Genomic DNA, 19,998 nt, shown 5'->3' with positions numbered 1-19,998 from the left:
CTTGGATCATCCTAGCGATGCACTGCTCCTGAGTGCAGTGACTGGCAGTAAATTAGTATTATGGAAACATATTAGAGCTTTTGCTTTTTTGTGGTTTTATTTGGACAACAATGAAGAACACATAGGCGTACAAACACACCAAACACCCATCCATCCATCCATCCATCCATTATTCTGGTTAGGGACCTGGAGCCTATCCCAGGCAGCATACGGCCCAAGGCTGGTGTACATCCTACATAACTGTGTGACTTATTTTTTATTTGCATATAAGACTGCCTTTCTGTTTTTTTCTCCATTATTTAGAAACAGATTCAATCTCTATGCTAACAGACAAGAGTATAATTGAAGGAGCGTGGATGCGGAAGTGAGCGGGCGCGAAAGGGCGTTCAGTAGGTTCTTTGACGAGCCAAAGTCAACCTGCATAAAAAAGAAGAAAACGGGAAGACCATGCACAATTATGAATGTCGGCACATAGATGGCAGCAAAACGCTGATCTGGAGGAACGCGCAGCTCTTAAAGGGGCAGTTGGTTCAAGTTTTGAAATTTTATTGTCATGTGTACAAAGTGATGGCCTTGGCGTCTTACTTACTTTATTAAGTTAAACTATACAGTGAATAAAAAAATACAAACAATCAGGTTTGAATGCAGATGTGACAGACGACGGATTGTAAAAGTGGGATTACTCGCAGCATACAATATCTTAGAAATTCTCTGTTTTGTGTGTGTGTGTGTTTTCTGATTTTCATAACGAGTTGGGGAGCTCTCACTCTTCCCAAGGCTAGCGGTGTGGTCTGGAAACCAAGAGGGGTGTCTTAAATATTAATTTATTATCACTCACAGAGATTGACGGTTAACTGCAAACTACAGACAGTGACACATCTGAAACTAGTTACAAAACTATAGTTGAAACTTTGAACCACAAGCAGATGCCAGCTAAGAAAATTAATAACTTAAAAATGTCTGCAAGCCTGAATAATAATCAACCAAGGCAGCCTTTCGAAGTAAGCAAACATTTTACGCAAGCCCAGGGCCATTAAGTATACTGACATGTTGTTGATTATACAATCCCACTTGGATTTAAGGACCTGGGGCAATTTTGAATCTTTCTTCTCATGTAAAAACACTATAGGAGACTCATCGGGGAAAACTTCATATTTTATAGTAAAAATTACATGCTGACTTTGGCACAAGTGATCGCTAAATGCTAGATCACATAGGTGGTTATTTTATTATGCAGCTGTGTTAGACATATATAATTCTCATTTTTCTACTGCAAATTCTGTTTTGTTGACAGAACTCATAAAATCTCAACTGTTTATACAGCCTTAAATGCCTTTATCCATTACCACTAACTGCTTGAATATAGTCCACAACCTACATCCATCAATCTCCCAGCAATTATCCAGTATAGCGTCATGGAGCGGGGGGAGGGGGGTGGACTGTCTAAGGCAGCATAGGGGGCTCAAGGCAGTGGACAGCCTGCATGGGATGCCAGTCCACTGCAGAGCAAAAGCACAATATGTGCAATTTCGAGTTGGCGGTATGTCAGGCTGCATGTGCTCGGACTGTGGGAAGAAACCAATCCGCAGGGTGGGGGGCAAACACGCAAAGCCCATGCGGAGTGCAGGTGTGCCACACAACTGTGCCACCCTAAAAATGGCATAACCACAGTACATGACAGCATCAGAGAAGCCTTAGGTCTTGGATCATAGCATTTAGATTATACATGCGAGCGCCTCACTCTCACCTGCCTCATGCTGCAGTGTGCAGCTCCCTCACCAGTCAACAATCAGACTGCACTGCACTGCACTGGCCAGTTAGGGCCGCATGGCTTTGTTGTGGCAGTATTGGCGATCATGGAACATGAGTCAAGAAATTCTCTGTAAATAGAAATAAAATGATTAAATTAAATAGTGCAAACAGTGCAAAACTGTACAATTACTATAAATAAGTATAAATATAAACCATACAAAAATATAAACTGCATAAATTATGTAAACTATAAAAACTGTATGGACTATAAACTAATTGACAATAAGAATAGAAAGGCAAGCTACTCCTTCACAGCTGTGCTGAATTACACTCCACTCTATAGATAAACTATCATTTCAATCAGTATAAAGGAACCTAGCGACCAATCTGAATAGTGAACTACTGCACATCTAAAGCTGATGGTGAAACTTCAGGACTGAAGTTAAATACCACAGAAACACTTCTTCACAAATTTTTAATCCTACTGGGTAAAAAAATAATTAAAAAAACAGGCATTAATTCCAAAGCGGATGCGAGCAGAACCACTTCACTGTCGAGCACGAGCCAAATACATGATCTCAGCTGCTTTTTATCCATCTATGGGACACAGCTATGCATGAACATCTTGGTTGCTGCATGCACTCCGGGGATAAAGGGGATGATACATGCTGCATGCAAACAGCTTGGATTTCCCTGAATCCAGGAAGCAAAGTAAATCTTTACGACCTGACAGGGGCTGCGCCATGACCTGCAGTCACCCCCAAAGAGAAGGTTCGCTAAGCCCCAGTACATGGTGTTGTTCCAAAGTGTAAAACTGTAACCAACAAAAATATATCATATGCAAATATGTCACTTAAGGAGAGTCGACAGATAAGGGAATGTCATATTTTTATGTCACACAGAGTTATTGGCAAAAAAATTTAAAAATCCAGGCTAAGACTTTGTCATGTTTCTTTTGAGAGAGGCCTCACCTTGTCCTGACTGACTGACATGCCTTGTTACACCAGCAAAGTACCTGATACGGCCCCAATAAAATCGGTTGCGAGGCTCTTCTGTGTGCTGTGCAGCGTTAACCACAAGGCCCTGGTATTCTGGTCACTGTGTCTGTCAGGATGAGTCTCTGATCACAGTAACATTTGTATCTCCTTGACAACTCCTCAACTGTCCCTCTGGTGTTTTCTTCACTACCACACAGCCCCCCCCCCCCCCATTGGTCCACATCTGCATACAGTTAACAGCCTCTTATCATCCTCTTAAGTATACAGGGGTGCTTGTGTTGGTCACGTCACCTCCTTGACTCTTAATTATTATTCCAGCTGTGTTTGTATGTCCACAGGGAACGCACCACATTTCAGATTAACTCTGACATTAGGAGCACGTCTTCTCTGAGGGGGTCAGGGACACGGAGGAGTTACGAGGATGGGTTGTGTTTTACTGTTTGATGAATGCATTTCATCTCCAGAACACATGCAGCAAGACAACTCAGCCAAGGCAGTGGAGATACACAGCACCCAGTCGGGTGAGTGGTGAATCGGTGATGCGTTTCCTGGCAGGATTCTGTCACACCAGAATATCCCAGGATATCTCAGCCTCTGGGGGTGTTTGCTTTTCCTGGAAAATGGAGCATGCTCTAGAGTCATGACTCCTAACCTTTGGTTGGGGGGTTGAGCAGTTTGCACTGTACAGTTACCATGGTTATGACTGCCTGATGGGAAAAACAGTGGAGAAGGAACCCCAGCATCCTTGCAGACGCCGCATGTCTCTGCCTGTCTCACTGACACAGATGTGGAGTTTTGATCGGGGCTGGTTTGTTTGCTCCATTTGTATCCCCATCCCGCAGCCGCCCCGCTCGCCAGTGCTCTGCAGACACGCCTAAACTTATACAAACACCTACATAAATCTCCACACCCTTCATGAACCAAGAGTAGAACGAAATGCTAAACTGCCTTCCCTGGGATCTCCAGTGCATCTGAGCTTTTGCAGACCTGCCAAGTCTCATGCATCTTGCGGGAATCTCACGCATTTAGAATGATTCTCCAGACTCCCGCAAGCCCTTTGTTTCCTTATGTGTTTATGTTTAAGTTTTGCCGTTTTAGCACATTTCTCTATCACAGCTACATTGCACAGGTAGAGTCATCTACTAGTCAAACTTTACAACATTTCTCCCACCTAATTCTTTCTGGCCAATCATGGCTGTTTGCTGTTAAATTTAAGACCATGTTTGGTTGATTAATTGATAATCTTCCTTTTTAGTATCCACAGAAGTGCAGTGATAATTATTATTTTCTTGTTCAAAGTGCCAAATCTTGGCTGAACAGTTCCATCAAAACCAAATACTAAGTCACTCTTTTAAGCAAAAGCAGGTTTGCACACAACAATAGCACACAAAACAGCCCATTCTCCAGCAAAATTTAACCAGTCCTCCAGCAACCCTGAGCAGGTCTGCTTTTGCTCCAACAAATATCCTTGTTTGATATGCTTAAGCCAACTTAACGGTTAAGGTTACACCAACTTAGCAGCAAAATACACAGAAGACAGTTTCACAAACACAGGATTCAGCAGTTCTTCTGCATCCAAACATCTTGACTGCAGTATTGTTTTATTACCTTTTACAATTAAACAGTTATGTGTTCAATGAATCGTAATCAATTACTTCAAGCCATATGGGACCAAAGCATGTCCACAGCAAGGAGACCGCAGCATGTGGAGAAAGCCAGTGTTTCTGTGGAGTATTAGCAACAGTTAAACAAAAAAATATGTATTACTTGGGGAGAAGCTGCTGATCATGGATTAAGTAAGAACAAACAAAAAGCCAGAGTAGAATTTTTATGAATACTTTATAAGTTAAAATTTGGAAAAGAAATCAAGCCAGACACCAAAATACATCAAATGATATGTGACTCACTGGCTGCCTGAGCTTTTTTACCTACGTGCCAAGATATACCCCCATTAATTGTCTACATATCTCTGTGCGGTTCAACGGTACTGAAAAAATACTGACATACCAAAAACTTTGACGACCTCCGATTTTCATTATTTTTTGCAAATTTACCACTACATTTGCTTGAGTTTAGCTGCATTCTGGGCAACTTCACTGGTCAGACAGGACTTCCCCAACCCAAACAATTAAACACGTGTTGCAATAAGTATATTTTAGTATATTAGCTAAACGTTGATTTTTACTTAATAACCTTTGTTTCCTGTCATCGCTGGACCGTACAGTACACTGGAACAGGAAGCACGGTATTCGTTTGCATAAAATTAATATACAAGCATGCTCCAAAATAAAGTTATGAATGCAACCCTCATATGTGTTATTTTACGATTAATTTGTTTATCCTCGGAGCTGTGTTAATGCAAAAAAACAGCGTCCGTCTTTAGCTTAATGCCTGTGCATTTGACAGTAATACACCCCATAACATAATACGGTTATTACGGGAGAAGTAATTTGGCCATAGTGAGGGTTGGTTTGTTTAGCTCCAGATATTGACAGCTTATTTGACACCAGGAAAATGTTTACACAGAAGAAACAGTATCGATCTGTGGGTATGAATCTCGTATTTCTTTATACAGTAATCGGGACACGCAAAGACCACATGTATCAGCTTGCCTGTTGGCGAATCAATGTCCGAAAAGCATCTATAAATGGCCTGGACACGGGGAGCATATAAAGTATGTTTTACACGAACAATTTTAATGTAGGGGGTCAGTCTCGGGCTGCATTTACAGCTAAACTGACGGAGCATAAATAAGTTGCGCTGGAGTTATCCAGTGAAGGCTTCCCCAGATACAGTACTGAACTTTTATTTCGGAGAACAGTACTGCTAAAGCGGAGGCTCCCTCTGCCCCTCGCTACAGAAACAGGAGACAACTCTTGTAACTCTCCACCCCTTGAACTTTTTGAGCGCTATCTTTTAGACCATATCTTTCTCCTTTCCATATCCCAAGAAGCATGCTTTTTCCTACGCGTTTGCACCGGTAACGCTGCCTTCACACTTGCCGTGTTTGCCTTACTTTCATTGCATCGTTATATTATAATATGCCATGTCTCCAGGAGAGCCGGCTTCTCCCCTTTCTGTTGCTGCATTTCGCCTGCTTGGTTGCACCCCGCGTCGGGTGCCTTCCGTCGGACGGCTTCCACTTTCCTGACCCAGATCAAGGTGAGTGATTTCAGTGATTTTCCACGTTAATTATAGGCAACAATCTGCTCTTCCTTCTCCCAATGACTTCTGCTTGTTGGTTAAGAGTGTTTGCATGAGTGACTATATAATCTTCGCTTACACTTTGTGAAAAAAGTAAATAATACAAATGCAAACACAGTTAGTTTTCTTCTTTCTTATTTCGCATATCTCGGCTCTATTCCCCTTAACTTCTGGGCGCGCTCATCTTTCATGCCCTTAATACAATAATTTGACTTTTTTTTTTTTTTTTTTTGTAAGATCGACATGACATGCCTGGTGTAAACTCATACTGTCTATACATAAAGCGAAACGGGAAGGCTGTTTGATGCCAGGGAATGCAAAATTCGGGATTGTGGGGGCGGTACCCAGATAGAAATGAACGGGTTTACAATGAACAAAAGCAGGAGACTGTTTAATATGCCCACCCCAGATCATACTGCTGGTGCTGAGTTGATACCTCATAGCAGCTCACATGTGCATCTTACCTGTGCCTGGATTCGTCTGTTTGACCCTATGATGATGGTTCCAACTAAGGTCAATAAAGTCACCCCAAAAAAATTAGGTTAGGCACCAACAGTGGGCGGGGTTATTATGTGCTGTCAATCACCGTCAGGTTCCGCCCAATAAGAAGCAAGAAATTAATTGATTGGACGTACAGTCGGTGACTGATAGCACAAGCATCCACAACCATACGTGGGGTCTGAGGCCACATATGTGTGATCTGCAGCCTCCACCGCTGACTGTGTCCTGAATTTCAGCCATATCTAATGGTCTGCAGGCTTTAGCATTGACAAGATCAGCCTTAATCTATGGCAAAGTGTTTTTGGGAGGTAATGTCCCTGAACTAGTTAAACTTGTTACATTTAATCATTGCTGTTTTATTCCTCTGTGTAGAGCAGCAATGATAATTCCTGAAAATTTGGGTAAAACTGAAGGCACATTTCTGTGTGATTGACCTAAACCACAATTGTATGTAGTTTGTCAGGTGTAAATGGCATGAGGAATACAGTGTACACTGATTCAAAGCCAGTGACTCTAGGGACGAGTTCTTCCTGTTTTTGAATGGATAATGTGTCTGTAGGCTAGTAACTTCTTGTGGGGATGTACTGGACTAGAACTGTGGTCTAGATTTGTGTGTGGTGCTGTGATGATCATTGGTCTAATTTTGGATCATTTTTAGGGTTTTGCACTGGGCAAAATGTTAAGAAGCTCATTTGGTGAAAGATGCGGTCGGAGATATCAGCATTGGCTTCATTCATAATGATTAAACGGTGGACACTTTGAAATCACCGAATCGTCATTTGAGGCTTTCCTTCTCGATTCACAGGCGACTTCATCCGCTCTCAGCATGAATTCTCCGTGGTCCGTCCGAGGCGGGTCAGCCAAGATGGGCGGTTTATGTCCTTTTTACTGACGCATCACTTCGGACACGGACGGGACAAGCGAGACTTGGAGCCGTCTGAAAAGTATGTTTACTACGCGCTTGCCTTCAGGGGCCGGGATTTGACCTTTAACCTCACTGCCAACAGCCATTTGCTCGCAAATGAATATGTGCTGGAGAGGAGATCTGGGGCCTCGAACGTGACGCTGCGGCGGCGGGCGTCTGGGGAAAATGCCTGTCACCTTATTGGGAGCGTGATGGACTCCAATTTTGAAGGGGCTGCAGCCATAAGCACCTGTAAGGGATTGGTAAGGATATTTTGTTTTGTTAAGGGCCTTCGTTGGCTTTCTAGTGCCTGTTAACATGCTGGCAAGGGGTGTTTTTTTTTTGGTATTTGATTTTCAGCCTTCCTTTGCTGCCAATAATGAACAGGCGAACAAGTTGGACAGCCTAGAACTTTATTCTGACAGGAATCCTGCATGGTCAAAAACAGACGGCAAAAACAATAATGATAATGTTATCTGCTATGGCTTTCCCACCTCTACTCCCCTGGATGAATCTCTCCTTCATACCTCCCATTTTCATCCTCCCGTGTTTTCTCTTCTTTGCTATGGTCCGTTTCTTCTCCTCCTTTACAACATCTGTGCGGAAATATTTTCCCTCTGGTAATTTTGCAGAGGTGCATATTTCAGGTCCAGAAAGTAAAAATCCAGACCAAGATTTTGTTTCAACCAACCAGTTGAGCATAAACAGTTACAGTCATAGAGTATTCAACTCGTTGGTTGAAACAAAATGTTGGTCTGGATTTTTACTTTCTGGACCTGAAATGTCCACCCCTGATAATCTGCACGGTTATTCCCCGTCTTTTCCTGTTTGACCAGGCTTAATTCAAACCCGAGTGACATTTCCCCTGTTTCTGTTTAGGTTTCTCATGGTTGTTATGTTTTGCTAATGAAGCAGACTTTCAAACCAGTCCACATATTTGTTTTATCTACATGGAGCTTGTGACTGTGGGGAATGGGGACTTTTGAACTACCAGTCAAACAAGGCGGGGCCACTCATCTTATTAATGCGGTTTCGTATCAGAATGTCTGTAGCTTACAGGGCAGAATTTACCACATAACGACTAAATGCATCTTCAAAATGTTTGGAGATCATAGCTTTTAGTGCCATTTGGGTTAAATATCTACAGATCCTATGTTTGGGTTTATAACAACATTTTGGAAAATAAAATGCTTAAATGGATATGCATGATAATTATAACCACACAGTACAGAAGAGTAATGCATGTATAATGCATTATAGTGTAACTGCAGACACATACTGACGCTGTGGAGCTGTGAATTATAAAACAGCGCATTTTCATTCTGGAGCTAAATCAGACTGCAGGCTTTGATGTGACTTCTGTCATAATGCAAACCCTATATTTAGTTCTTTGAAGTTGTCTGGCTTTTCTAGTACTTCCTGATTTGTGGCAGGAAGAACATGTGACGGAGCTCTTTGCACGTGTGCCCCTGTCAGACAATGGCTGCTTGTTCTGGCGTGCCGCCCTGACGGCCAGCTGGAGATTAGCAGAGGTCTGTCTCTCTCGGTGGAGCTGGTGGGTCCCAGTTCCCCTATAGGTCCCTTGCAGGCACTGAGACTGTGGTTGAGCTGACATGTGCTGATTGACCTGACGTCACTTTTATTATTCTCTCGTTCTGAGTTCAGATCCTGCTCTCTTGTCATCCATCTTAAATTAGTGAGGAAAACACAGCCCTCACCACCGTGTGCCAGTCATGGGCTGATTGACTTCCTCCTGGAGGGGTGCATTATTGATATGAGGGTTCTGTGCACCTTTAGGCACCATGTAAACTTGGGTCTGTCTGTGGCGTGGCACCTTTACTACCAAGGCACCCCTGTAAATTTATGGTGAAGACTCTTCCAGTCAGTTCACCTTGCTGTCTTTCTTTGTGTTTGATGGTGGGCTGTGACTCTGTAACACAGCCGAATGTCTGGGTGTTCCAGGAACGCCCATCGCTGCACTTCTGTATTGCCTCGAGGGACCCCAGTTAAAAGTAGATAATCTCATTGCCATAAAACGTGGTGTTTGCAAATAGTTTTGAACTTGGCTGCTGTTCATGTCAGGAGCATTTTATAAAGCCTGGTAGAGCCTGATACTGAGAACTTCTTAGATACATTTCCTTTCTCATAGGATTTATCCTAAAGGATTTATCGCAGCCTTCCTCCTGCAGCTTGTCCTAGATCTCAATGTCCGCAGTGTTAGCAGAGGAATGCCCATCCTGCGCCGTCATGTAGCCTGTCGCTCCCCCAAGCTCACTCACACGCCCTCCAGTACCTTCACTGCTGACAGTGTTTGCTCTTCCCAGTAAATATTTGCATTGTCACCGCCAGAGCTACTGCAGTGTAAAGGGATTGTTGATGCCCCACAAGCAATCAATGTAACGCAACATCTCCGTCATATCAGACACCGACGTCCTGTAGAAGAAGGAATGGAGTTTGGTCTTTTTTGTACCCTTCTTCTGTCTGTGAAGTCGCCCTTAAATCTGATTTTGTTATGATACGTCTATCTTAAATATAGAAAGATATTCACGGGAAATTGCTAAAATCTGCTTAAGTATGAACATGCTTGGTTGTCATTTTCTAATTCTGATAAACAAAATGAAATAAAATATGGTCCGATGTGACTAAACTCAGGTAGGTATGATAGTTAACATCCAGTCCTGGAAAGCGTATGTGAGTCAAGATCATCAAGCATCCATGAGTGTGATACCCAGGTTTCAGACTGCGGTGAGTCTCAGTCAAAGTGGAACCGGAGTGTGGGATTAGCAGGGGAGGGGGGTAGTGAGGTAATGAATCAACAGTAGAACAAGGTCATTGTCTTTAACACATACTGACATCTGACTGAAGCTACTTATTTTGGAGAATGAGTCTCTTTGAACTGTAACTGTTCTCTGATGAAATACCAAGGTAGGGAAGAGTGGCAATAAACGCTAATCCTGAGGGGTTAAAGGTCATGATACTGTCAAAATGCCACAAATCTGTCAAGATCCCACCAAGAGAAGGACATCAGTAGATATTGTGGCTAAGTACCATCCCTGGAGGAGTTATGTTTCCGTGGTACCCTGGGGTAAGGTTTTTCCTCGGAATAGATTTGGTCGAAAAAATAATCACCCGAGTACAAAAATGATGAAATACATGACATAAGGGTTAATAAATTAATTTGAGTTGTTATCCTTTCTGTGCAAAGCTGGTGGGGCTGTGTGTGCAGTTAAAGGCTCTGCAGTTTCTTTGGGTAAAATATGCTGCTTTGTGGTCCTACGACGGTCCTGTCTCTGTCTTTAGCCTCGTCTGAGGAAATGTGACCTTTCATTCAATGTCGCCGCACATAATATGATGTCTGCCAAGATTTTAAAAAATCACCTGGATCTTTCAGCCATTTTGTAACTGTTTATGTTCCGTGCTACATACAGAGCCACCGTGCTACATGAATTTTGTTCCGTAAAATTCCACAGTGAACACGAATGTTACACTTATTATATCAGTTCCCAGAAGGTTGTTTCCTTAAGCTTGATTTGAATCAAGCAGCTCCAGACAGGTTTTGGGGACGTGTCACGTGAGGAACCCCCTGCTGCTTTGCAGAAGCTCGGCAGGGCTGGTGAGTCAGCATGGTGGACCAGCCTCTCGGGGGCTTCGCCTTCCCGGGTTACACTGAGCCATACATGGAGAGCAGCAAGCGGGGGTGGGCTGGAGTGGGGAGTGTCCACAGCGGGCTCGGAAAGCACATGCTGCTGGAATGTAAGAAGGAGCCCAGCTTGTGCTCCACGTCAGCAGCCTCCCCCCCCCAGTGTGATTTAAAGGGTAGGGAAATGGAACCAAAGCAGAACTGGATTAGGCAAAAGTAGCAAGGGCTAAGGCAGGAAACATGGATGTTTCACGTTAAAGCGACTATTTCTCATTTATTCATTAATATCCACAAAAAAAACAGAGCAAGGGTCCCAGGTTTTTGCTCTTCATCCGAATTTGTGTTGTGAAACTCAATTAGGATTTTAAGGGTTTATTGTCATTTGTTCTAGTACAAAGTACAAAACGGCTACATTGCTTGAAAAATCTAGCAGTTCACTTGAGCGGTTAAGTGTTAACTTGGACTCCCCTAGAGGCAGACAAGCAGCTGCCCGTCTCACATTCTTAATTTTTACAAAGTGTTTTAGCACCAATTACTTTTGTTTTTTTTTTCTTTTTGAGGACATCAGTCATTTAACATATTTATTGTTACAGATCATTTTTTGATTATCTATTTTGCAAACATATTTTTGTATTTCTATCTATCTATCTATCTATCTATCTATCTATCTATCTATCTATTCATTAGTGTATTTATTTGTTTGTTTGTTTATTTTTTTGTCTGAGTACTTTTTGAGTACTTGTATTATGTGCAATGACAATACAGTTGATTCTAATCTAATGTAATCTAATGGTGCTTAAATTCTCCAGCAGGCCTGGTACTTTTTAAATAACTTTATAGTCTAAAATAGAAGGGCTTTTACCTTTTTGACTTTCATATATGGATTCTTTTCAAACAATACAGTTGTAGTGTAAACACAGAAAGGGAAGGCAGAAAATAAGTGTTTTATTTCATAATTACTCGTACTGTATTACATATGTATGGTGTGAAGCTGAAGACATCGCTGGGAGTTCTGAAAAAGCTTTAGTGCCGTTTAGTTTCAGGGAGGTCCCAATGCCCAACATAGATGAATGTGATATTTTATTTCCTACCAAAAACTGCATAATCTGCCAGTGTAGACTATCGACTTGGTGAAGCCATTTATTTGTTCCTTCTCTGCAGAAAAGATTTCAAATTAAAATTTAAAAGTTTTTTTTTCTCAGTTTTTGTTGTTTGGGATTACCACACACATAGATTTCTTTTATCTATGCCAGATACGGTTTATGATCGGGATGGTAATATGTTTATCTTTTAATTAAGAAGTGTGAAGCTTTAAAGGTTAGCACGAGTTGATGGAGATCTGACATCCTCTAAATCAAAAGGGCCAAACAAACCAATGGACTGAATAAAATGCGGGTTTACTTGGACTCGTTCCACCTAGATCTGCAGGTTGTGTGGATTGCGAGTCAGTGTCCCTCTTAAGGCACTTCAGACGTACATAGGGAATGTAGGGCCTGATTATGACACATATGTAGGAGCTTTATATCGCTTAGGAATGTAAAGACGTCAGCAGGACTTCTGTTCTGAGGAGCTTTATGCATGGAACTGGGCTCAGCCAGTGAGAGTATTAGTCTCCACCATAGTCCCCTAGCCTTGCATTTTTGACAGTGGGTCTTTATTTGTAATCTGCTGGCAAAATTGTACTTTCCAGTTTGATTCAGCATTATACATGCATTACACTTCTGTACTGCATAGTTAAAATCATAATGCATATCCGTTTAACCATTGCCTTTTCCAAAGTGTTATTATAAACCCACACATAACATCTGTGGATCTGTGAACCCAAATTATTGTACATGGGTGAGGCAGTTTGGTGGCATGGTGGTGCAGTGGGTGGTGCAGTGATTAGCACTCTTGCCTCACACCACTGGGACCAGGGTTTGAGTCTCCGCCATAGCTCCATGTGTGTGGAGTTTGCATGTTCTTCCCATGTTATCACGGTGTTTCCTCCAGGTCTCTCACACCCTCCCCCCACTGTCCAAAAACACACTGAGGTTAATTGGAGTTACCAAATTGTCCGTAGGTGTGAATGGTGTGTGTGCGTGTGCCCTGCAATGGGTTGATGCCCATCCTTGGTTGTTCCATGCCCGTCTCTGCATCCCCCTCAACCCCGAACAGGATAAGCAGTTACAGAAAATCGAGGGTGTTGTAAAAAGTAGTAATCCTGTAAAAGGAAGGAAGATACTTTTGAGGAAAGTGCCAGTGAAGAGACCATCATGTCCTGCATAAATGAATAATGCACAGCTGTGGAGGAGGAAGGTGGTGAATGACTTTGCCACCTCATCTGGGGGCTGCGTGAGGTTTTGTTCATCTTCCCCTTGCAAGTCCTCCGACCAAGTTTGCTGACTTGGCATTCCCCCCTGAATCCAGCAGAAGCTTCAGGAGGTCCAGGAAGCAGTAAACCACTTCCACATGGCTTCTGTATTTAGCAGGTTCCTGTATGAGTTTAGTCTCCCTTGGTGTAAGCGTTAGCTGAAAGCTTTCAAGTGTATTCTAGATTATTATTCACAGAGGTGAAGAATGTGGAGCTTTGTCTGCTGAAGATGAAGGTCCGCTGAAGGTAATGGAAGCATGGTGTAGTGTAGTGAGCGTTGAGTGGACCTCAACACTGATGGTGTACTTCAGGAAGTGTGGGTAATGCAGTTGTACTTCTTTAGAATGATAGCAGGAGAAAAGCTTGATCCCAAACGGAAATGAGTAAATTAGGAATGAATTGGCGCACTCTGTCGAGATGGTGCCATGTTACTCAGTGTTTGATGCTTGGTGACGGTGGTAAGATGGTCATTGCTGGTGTTTTGTAGCAAACCGGCCCCAGGCCAATGTCTACGTGGTGATACAAAGCTGTTTTTTTTTAACAAGTCAGCCTTGCTCTTGGAGTGAGGTGAAATGAAGTGTGCAGATTCACTCAAGGTCTGAGAAGTGGCAGTATCAGCAACAGACACATTTTAGTTACATATTCTCTGCTCTTAACTTTGAGTTTGGTACAAAGTCAAGGCAAAGCTAGACCTTTGGGTGACAGACCCTTGGAGAACATGTTTAAGGAGGAGCCATCCTTACTAATCCAGGTAGGGTCATGGTGGCCTGGGGGGAGAAAAGCAGGGGGCTCCTTGGACAGATTGCCAGTCCTAGAGTCACCAACATAAAGGGATCGATTACAGTGATGATTTCACTTTCAGTTTGTGTGTTTGTATGGGGTTCTTCGCATGGTCTAAACACAGCAAGAACATGCAGATGCGGGTGGCTGGTCTGATTCACTCTTACAGCCCTGGAGGTGAGAGGTCATGCCACCACACACTGTAAAGTGAGTTATTAACTACATTAATGTATTTTTGATAAGAACCTTTGATATAGTGATCATCATACTGGGAAATATGAGCATTTCTGAGAAACTGAGGTGACCTTCAATGCCCTTATAGTTCAGCTGGCTCTTATATTCAAGCACCATGATGTTTTGACCTTATTTGCACCTTATTAGTACAACCGGACATTTAACGAAATCTTTCTACTTACATGGTCAGCCTGTTTCTTAGCTACACGACAGCAGTCTAATATCACATGATGTCTTTGGTAGTAACATGATGCTTTTAACAGATGCGATTTTTACAGGGGCATGGAGCATTAAGGTCCAGTTGTTCTTACTCATTCCTCTACCAGCCAGGTTAGTTTTGTCTAAGAAGAGAATGCCCACTTTAAACACTTCACTACTCTTTGAGCCTTTAGCTGCTGATGGAGTGTGTGATACGCTAAGAAATCTTAACATTTCCATCCTAACGTTTGAGGCTATTTGGCTCAACACGTTCCGCACGTGTAACATCCCAAGTTCTGGGACGGGTGTTCAGCTGACAGTTGCCACGGAGAGCGCTCCTCTCCAGGGGATCCTTCTGGGGGGGTCATGGCTCCTTTGACAAATCAGATGGCTCTGGGCGTCTGTCGTTTCCTGTCGTCCTCCAGGGTGCACTACTACCTACATCAGATCTCTTCGTGTTGGCATCTGACAAAAAGTGCTTTAATAAAGTGAATCTACAGCTGGTTTCACTCATCTTATTGGTTCTGCTATTACTCAGCAAGACGAAAAACCCGAAAGGTTCCCCACAAACATGTCATTTGATTCCCTGACATAGCAGACAGAAGACTGTCCCTGATGGCAGGACAGGGGGACACGAAGTAGGGGATGAGACAAGAGATGGAGGGAAGGGGAAACTGGTCGAGGCAAGAAAAATCTGGCTTCTAGCTTGACAGGGAGGGGGTTAGGGTTAGGGGTGCGAGACGGGTGGTGGGGGGGGTGGCCTGAGCAGGGGTGGGGAGTGTGTAGGACGGGTGGAGACATGCATGCCCGGAGAGATCCTGGCCTGAATCCGCCTGAATGAGCGAGGGAGGGAATGTGCTCAGGGCAAGGCAGACCTTATTTAAAAGAGAAATTAAATACCCTGTTGAGTTTCGTTTGTTTAACGGTCATTCAGTTTCATGCGGCCATGAATATATTTTTTTTCCTGGAGGTGTGCAGTGACTGTTCCCCAAAGCAGTGTATGTAACAGAAGAGTTTGTGTCTATCAGCGTGCTCTTATTTGCCACATCCAAGAGGTGTGTCTACAAAAGGAAAGCAGATTATTTACATTGGCTTTAATATTCACTGTTTAATTTTACCCCCAAAACTTGCCTGATTTCCTCATACATATATTTTTAGCATTATCCTCTGCACATGTTATTTATCCTAGCAGTTTAACATAATCCAACAGCCGTGCAGCATCAATGGAAACAGCCCCCTGCACTAACCCTCTTCTTTGGCGATGTTTTGTAGACGCTCCACATGTGACGGTATGATTAGAGGAATACTGTAGTTCTCACCTGCGAACCACTTGTAGTGTAATACAGGCCTGGATTTAGCTTTGTGGCGTCCCTTAGATTAACAAAAAGCAGGTGTCTGTGTGGGGGTATAGCTCAGTGGTAGAGCATTTGACTGCAGATCATGAGGTCCCTGGTTCAAATCTGGGTGCCCCCTGCTTCAATCTGTTTTAGGAATTCCCCTTGGGATTAATAAGGTTCATCTTATCTGAACTCTATAAATCAACCATTATAGTCTTTAGTGGATGCTTTAGTCTAAAGTTACCTGAATGTTTTTGGAGAAAATGAAGGTTTTGGTACAGAACATGTGCAGTATCTTTGAGGATTGAAAATATCTTTTTTTACAAGATGTGTCATTTAGCTAGCATTGTAAAATTATGAATACTATTTCAGTTCAAAACGTACTAACTTGATTACTTTTAAATATGTTTTTCATATGCATATCCCGTAAATTTAAAATTAGCACCTCAAAGATCAAAATGTAAACCTTTAAGGAGGTTTCGCAAACGGAAAGTGAAGCGAAATATTTTCTGAGTACCTAAAACAAAAGTTATATGTAAAGTATGTAGCCTATTTCCACGAGGAAGCTAAATCTCAGGAGGCAGACATGCATTCTTAGTTACACTTCAGTTCCTTATACACCAGGCTGCTATCTCGCTGTCGAACACCAGGCTGATTTCTGAGTCTGTCCCTGTGTGTTTGTTCCCCACAGAAAGGCTTCTTCAGCCTCCCCGAGGGCCATCATTTTATTGAGCCTGTACAGGGGTACGAAGAGGATGTCCAGCCCCATGTTATCTATCAGTCCACCCCTCCCAGCAGGACCCGACGCAGCCCCCAGAGTCGGGGAGGGCCCAGCCCATGCGGACTTAGAGGTGGGGGCCACATCAGTCATTCGCGTCGGCATTACATGGGACGTGAAGCCTAGCTACTGGAGTACATTCAACTATAGACACAGCTGATGGGCGGGGCTTTCCTGACCAGCCAATGACTAGCACTTTTAGTCCAGTGAATTGGTAGGTATGTCCCACAGAAGCCCAACCTTTCGGAGCTGACAGCCAATCCCCAGCTCGAGTACAGAAGCATTACATTACATTACATACAAGCTATTACATATTTCTGTCAAAACTGTACTAATGTGACTGGTCTTTCTAGGTCTGACAACACATTTCTGATAAATTCTGTGATTCTGTGTGCAAGGGTAATTTTAATCATGCAATGGCAAAACGTTCTTTTAACTTCGACTCAATCGTTGCCTGAACCATGTGTTATTTTTATGCACGGAGGCCGCCCCCTAAACCACTGTGATGTCATTGGTGTGTCCCCGCAGACGCCCCCACGGCCGCGCGCCGCGTGGAGCTGGAGCGGGAGGCGTGGGAGCGGAACAGCCCGGGACAGGCGGGCCCACGCAGGATGGCACAGCGCTCTGTGAGCCGCGAGCGCTGGGTGGAGACCATGGTGGTGGCGGACTCCAAGCTCATCGAGTACCACGGCGTCAGCAACGTGGAGTCCTACATCTACACCATCATGAACATGGTGGGCAGGCGGTGATCGTGTGGCAGATGCCCTTTTGGACTATACTGTAGATGCTCCTCGCTTGACTTGATATTTCAGCATTACGATGGTGCGATAGTGATGCACATTTAGTAATCATCAAGCTTTGAATTCTAACCTGTTCCTGTGTTAGCGGCATGTCGTACGATACTTTCTACGGCAGTATCCACATAGCCACGCTCCCAGTCTCTGTAGCGATCGCGAGCATAAACATCCCATACGGTGTTTAACAACATCCCATACGGTGTTTAACAACATACCATACGTTGTTGTTTTCGTGTGATTTATCATATCATATTCACATTTGACGATATTTTCAATATACGAAGGCTTCATTGGAACGTAACCCCATTGCAAGCTAAGGGGGGACTGTATATATATTAGGAACATGATTCTTGATATTAATAGAGAGGTTCTGAGCATAGATTGCATTTTTGGATCGATATATTTGGAGCATGATTTTTTTAGCGTTCCAAAATATAATGTAAAATTTCATATCCAAAATACCTAGTTATACTTTACAATTTATATATGTAGAATATAATAGTAAGATACATTTCACTGCTTTGTACACATATCCATGACTACCTGAGTGTTTTCAGCTTTTATCAAACAGCAAAAATTATGGTCTGAATATTAGCCCAGATTATTTCCATAAGATGGCTCACTTACCTGCATGTTGTTTTTGTGTTAATTATGTTGAGGCTTTAACGGTGTTTTGTGCATGACGTGCTTGCAGGTGGCTGGGATTTTTCATGATGCTAGTGTTGGGAATGCCATCCACATCATTCTGGTGAGGCTCGTCCTGTTACCGGAGGAAGAGGTAAAGTCCCCACTGCTGCTGGCATTTTTGGCACGTTGGACGCGTAGTTTGGAAACACAGCTAAATGGAAAATCTGTGAAGTTTTCCCTAAAAATACTCTTTTATGGCTTCTGGGTGGAAGGTTGGATTTGTATTTTTGTTCAAAACACGCCTTTAGCATTTAGAAGCTAAACTGGCATTTATCTATTCCAAGCCTCCACAAAATCCTGGACTGCCTGCATCTGGTGAGGCAGTAGCTATGTGGTCTCACCCTAGAGCCCAATTCAGCACGCCCTCCCGGAGAGGAAGTGCTTGAAGACTGCTCAGCTCCGAAGAGCATTGAGGAGCTTTACTGCTGCCCTGAACCCTGCCCGCGTGTTCCTGTGCTCTTCTGCCTTTCCGTAGAAGGGACTGAAGATCACCCATCACGCTGACAACACTCTGTCCAGCTTCTGCACCTGGCAGAAGAATGTGAATCACCAGAGCGACACCCATCCCGCACACCATGACGTGGCGGTGCTCATCACCAGGCAAGCCCTTCCTTCCGCAGAACATCCTTATCATCTTATCGTTACTGCTTTTGTCAGCTGCACTGTGTGTTGTCTTCTCCTGTAATATTGTATTGTTGCTCTTGTGTTTATATTGCACTCCCTTTCTGCTCTTTTGCTCTTTGTATAGTTCTGTCCTGCCTGCACCTGTGTAGTCTTGTGTTGTTCCTGCTTTTGTTCTTTGTGTTGTACCACGGTCCTGTAGAAACAATGTTTCATTTCACTGTGCATTGTGTATATGTCAGAAATGACAATAAGCCTACTTGACTTGACTTGATAGTCAAACCCACTTATAGAAATGCCAGGGAACCAATAAGCACTAGGGACTGTGACGGGCGCTTCTCTGTGTGGCAGGAAGGACATCTGTGCGGGCATGAACCAGCCGTGTGAGACCCTCGGCCTCTCCCACCTCTCCGGCATGTGCCAGCCACACCGCAGCTGCAACATCAACGAGGACTCGGGGCTCCCTGTCGCCTTCACTGTGGCTCATGAGCTGGGGCACAGGTGTGCACACGTGAGAATGGCCGTTCAGCTGTGTCTGCCCAATGGTCTTGTAGGTCCAAGCGAATGAATGGAAGACGTACACTATATGGACAAAAGTACTGGGACATCAGCTTGTCCAACATCTTACTCTGAATCCAAAGGCATTAATATGAAGTCGGCTAACCCTTAGCTGCTATAATAGCCTGTACTCTTCTGGGAAGGCTGGGAAGATGTTGGAACCTTGCTGGCGAGCTTTGCTGCTGTACAGGTTGGGTATTGATGTTGGGTGATCGGGTCCCTTTATGTCAGCTTGTATAGCTACCACTTCTCAGCCAGACTTTGCTCCCAGATGCTTCCACTTCACAATCACTTCGCTTGTGGTTGACCAAGGCAGCTCTAGCAGGACAGACTTGTGGAGAACCGACTTGTAGGAAAGGTGTCCAATGACAGTGTTAGGTTGACTAACCTCTTCTGTATGACCACCCATTCTATGCGTATTAAATTACTAGAGGACGTTAACAATGACCACTCACTTGAGTTTGTTGTTCAGCATTTTTAGAGAGGTGGTGTACCCAGACAATTTTTAGCCACATGTCTGTATTTCTAAAAACATTGTTAACTAGGGTGGCAAAGAATCCCTGTCAGGGAGGACACTTTGAGCTACTTCAGGTTTTACAAACTACTTTAAAACTGAAAAGCTCCTGTGTTCAGCTAAATAGTTCAACTCTTTTTGT

General features: G+C 43.5%; 1 protein-coding gene and 1 long non-coding RNA gene across 4 annotated transcripts in view; one reads left to right on the top strand and one right to left on the bottom strand.

Moving 5' to 3' along the window:
• Positions 1 to 109: 109 nt before the first annotated feature.
• LOC111856618 (uncharacterized) lies at positions 110 to 6,502 on the bottom strand. The gene is made up of 3 exons (XR_002841176.2): positions 6,419 to 6,502; positions 1,748 to 1,880; positions 110 to 417 (listed from the first exon to the last, which is right to left on the bottom strand). It is a non-coding gene; the product is annotated as an uncharacterized lncRNA (long non-coding RNA).
• Positions 5,450 to 19,998, top strand: part of adamts12 (ADAM metallopeptidase with thrombospondin type 1 motif, 12) — a 32,795-nt gene continuing 18,246 nt past the window's right edge. The window contains exons 1-8 of one of the 3 annotated variants that reach the window (XM_023836733.2): positions 5,450 to 5,730; positions 5,807 to 5,912; positions 7,261 to 7,622; positions 16,593 to 16,752; positions 17,208 to 17,413; positions 18,171 to 18,254; positions 18,639 to 18,763; positions 19,136 to 19,285. In XM_023836733.2, coding sequence (XP_023692501.2) covers positions 7,332 to 7,622; positions 16,593 to 16,752; positions 17,208 to 17,413; positions 18,171 to 18,254; positions 18,639 to 18,763; positions 19,136 to 19,285 — 1,016 coding nt within the window. In that variant the 5' untranslated portion in view covers positions 5,450 to 5,730; positions 5,807 to 5,912; positions 7,261 to 7,331. Of the gene's footprint in view, positions 5,913 to 7,260; positions 7,623 to 16,592; positions 16,753 to 17,207; positions 17,414 to 18,170; positions 18,255 to 18,638; positions 18,764 to 19,135; positions 19,286 to 19,998 lie in introns of those variants that run through there. The other 2 variants (XM_023836732.2, XM_023836734.2) reach the window with 2 other exon arrangements.

The sequence above is a fragment of the Paramormyrops kingsleyae genome, chromosome 2 (genome assembly GCF_048594095.1).
Source record: "Paramormyrops kingsleyae isolate MSU_618 chromosome 2, PKINGS_0.4, whole genome shotgun sequence".
In the NCBI taxonomy this organism is placed as follows: Eukaryota; Metazoa; Chordata; class Actinopteri; order Osteoglossiformes; family Mormyridae; genus Paramormyrops; species Paramormyrops kingsleyae.
Note: the sequence above shows the minus strand (reverse complement) of the source record. Positions and strands in the feature narration are given on the sequence as shown.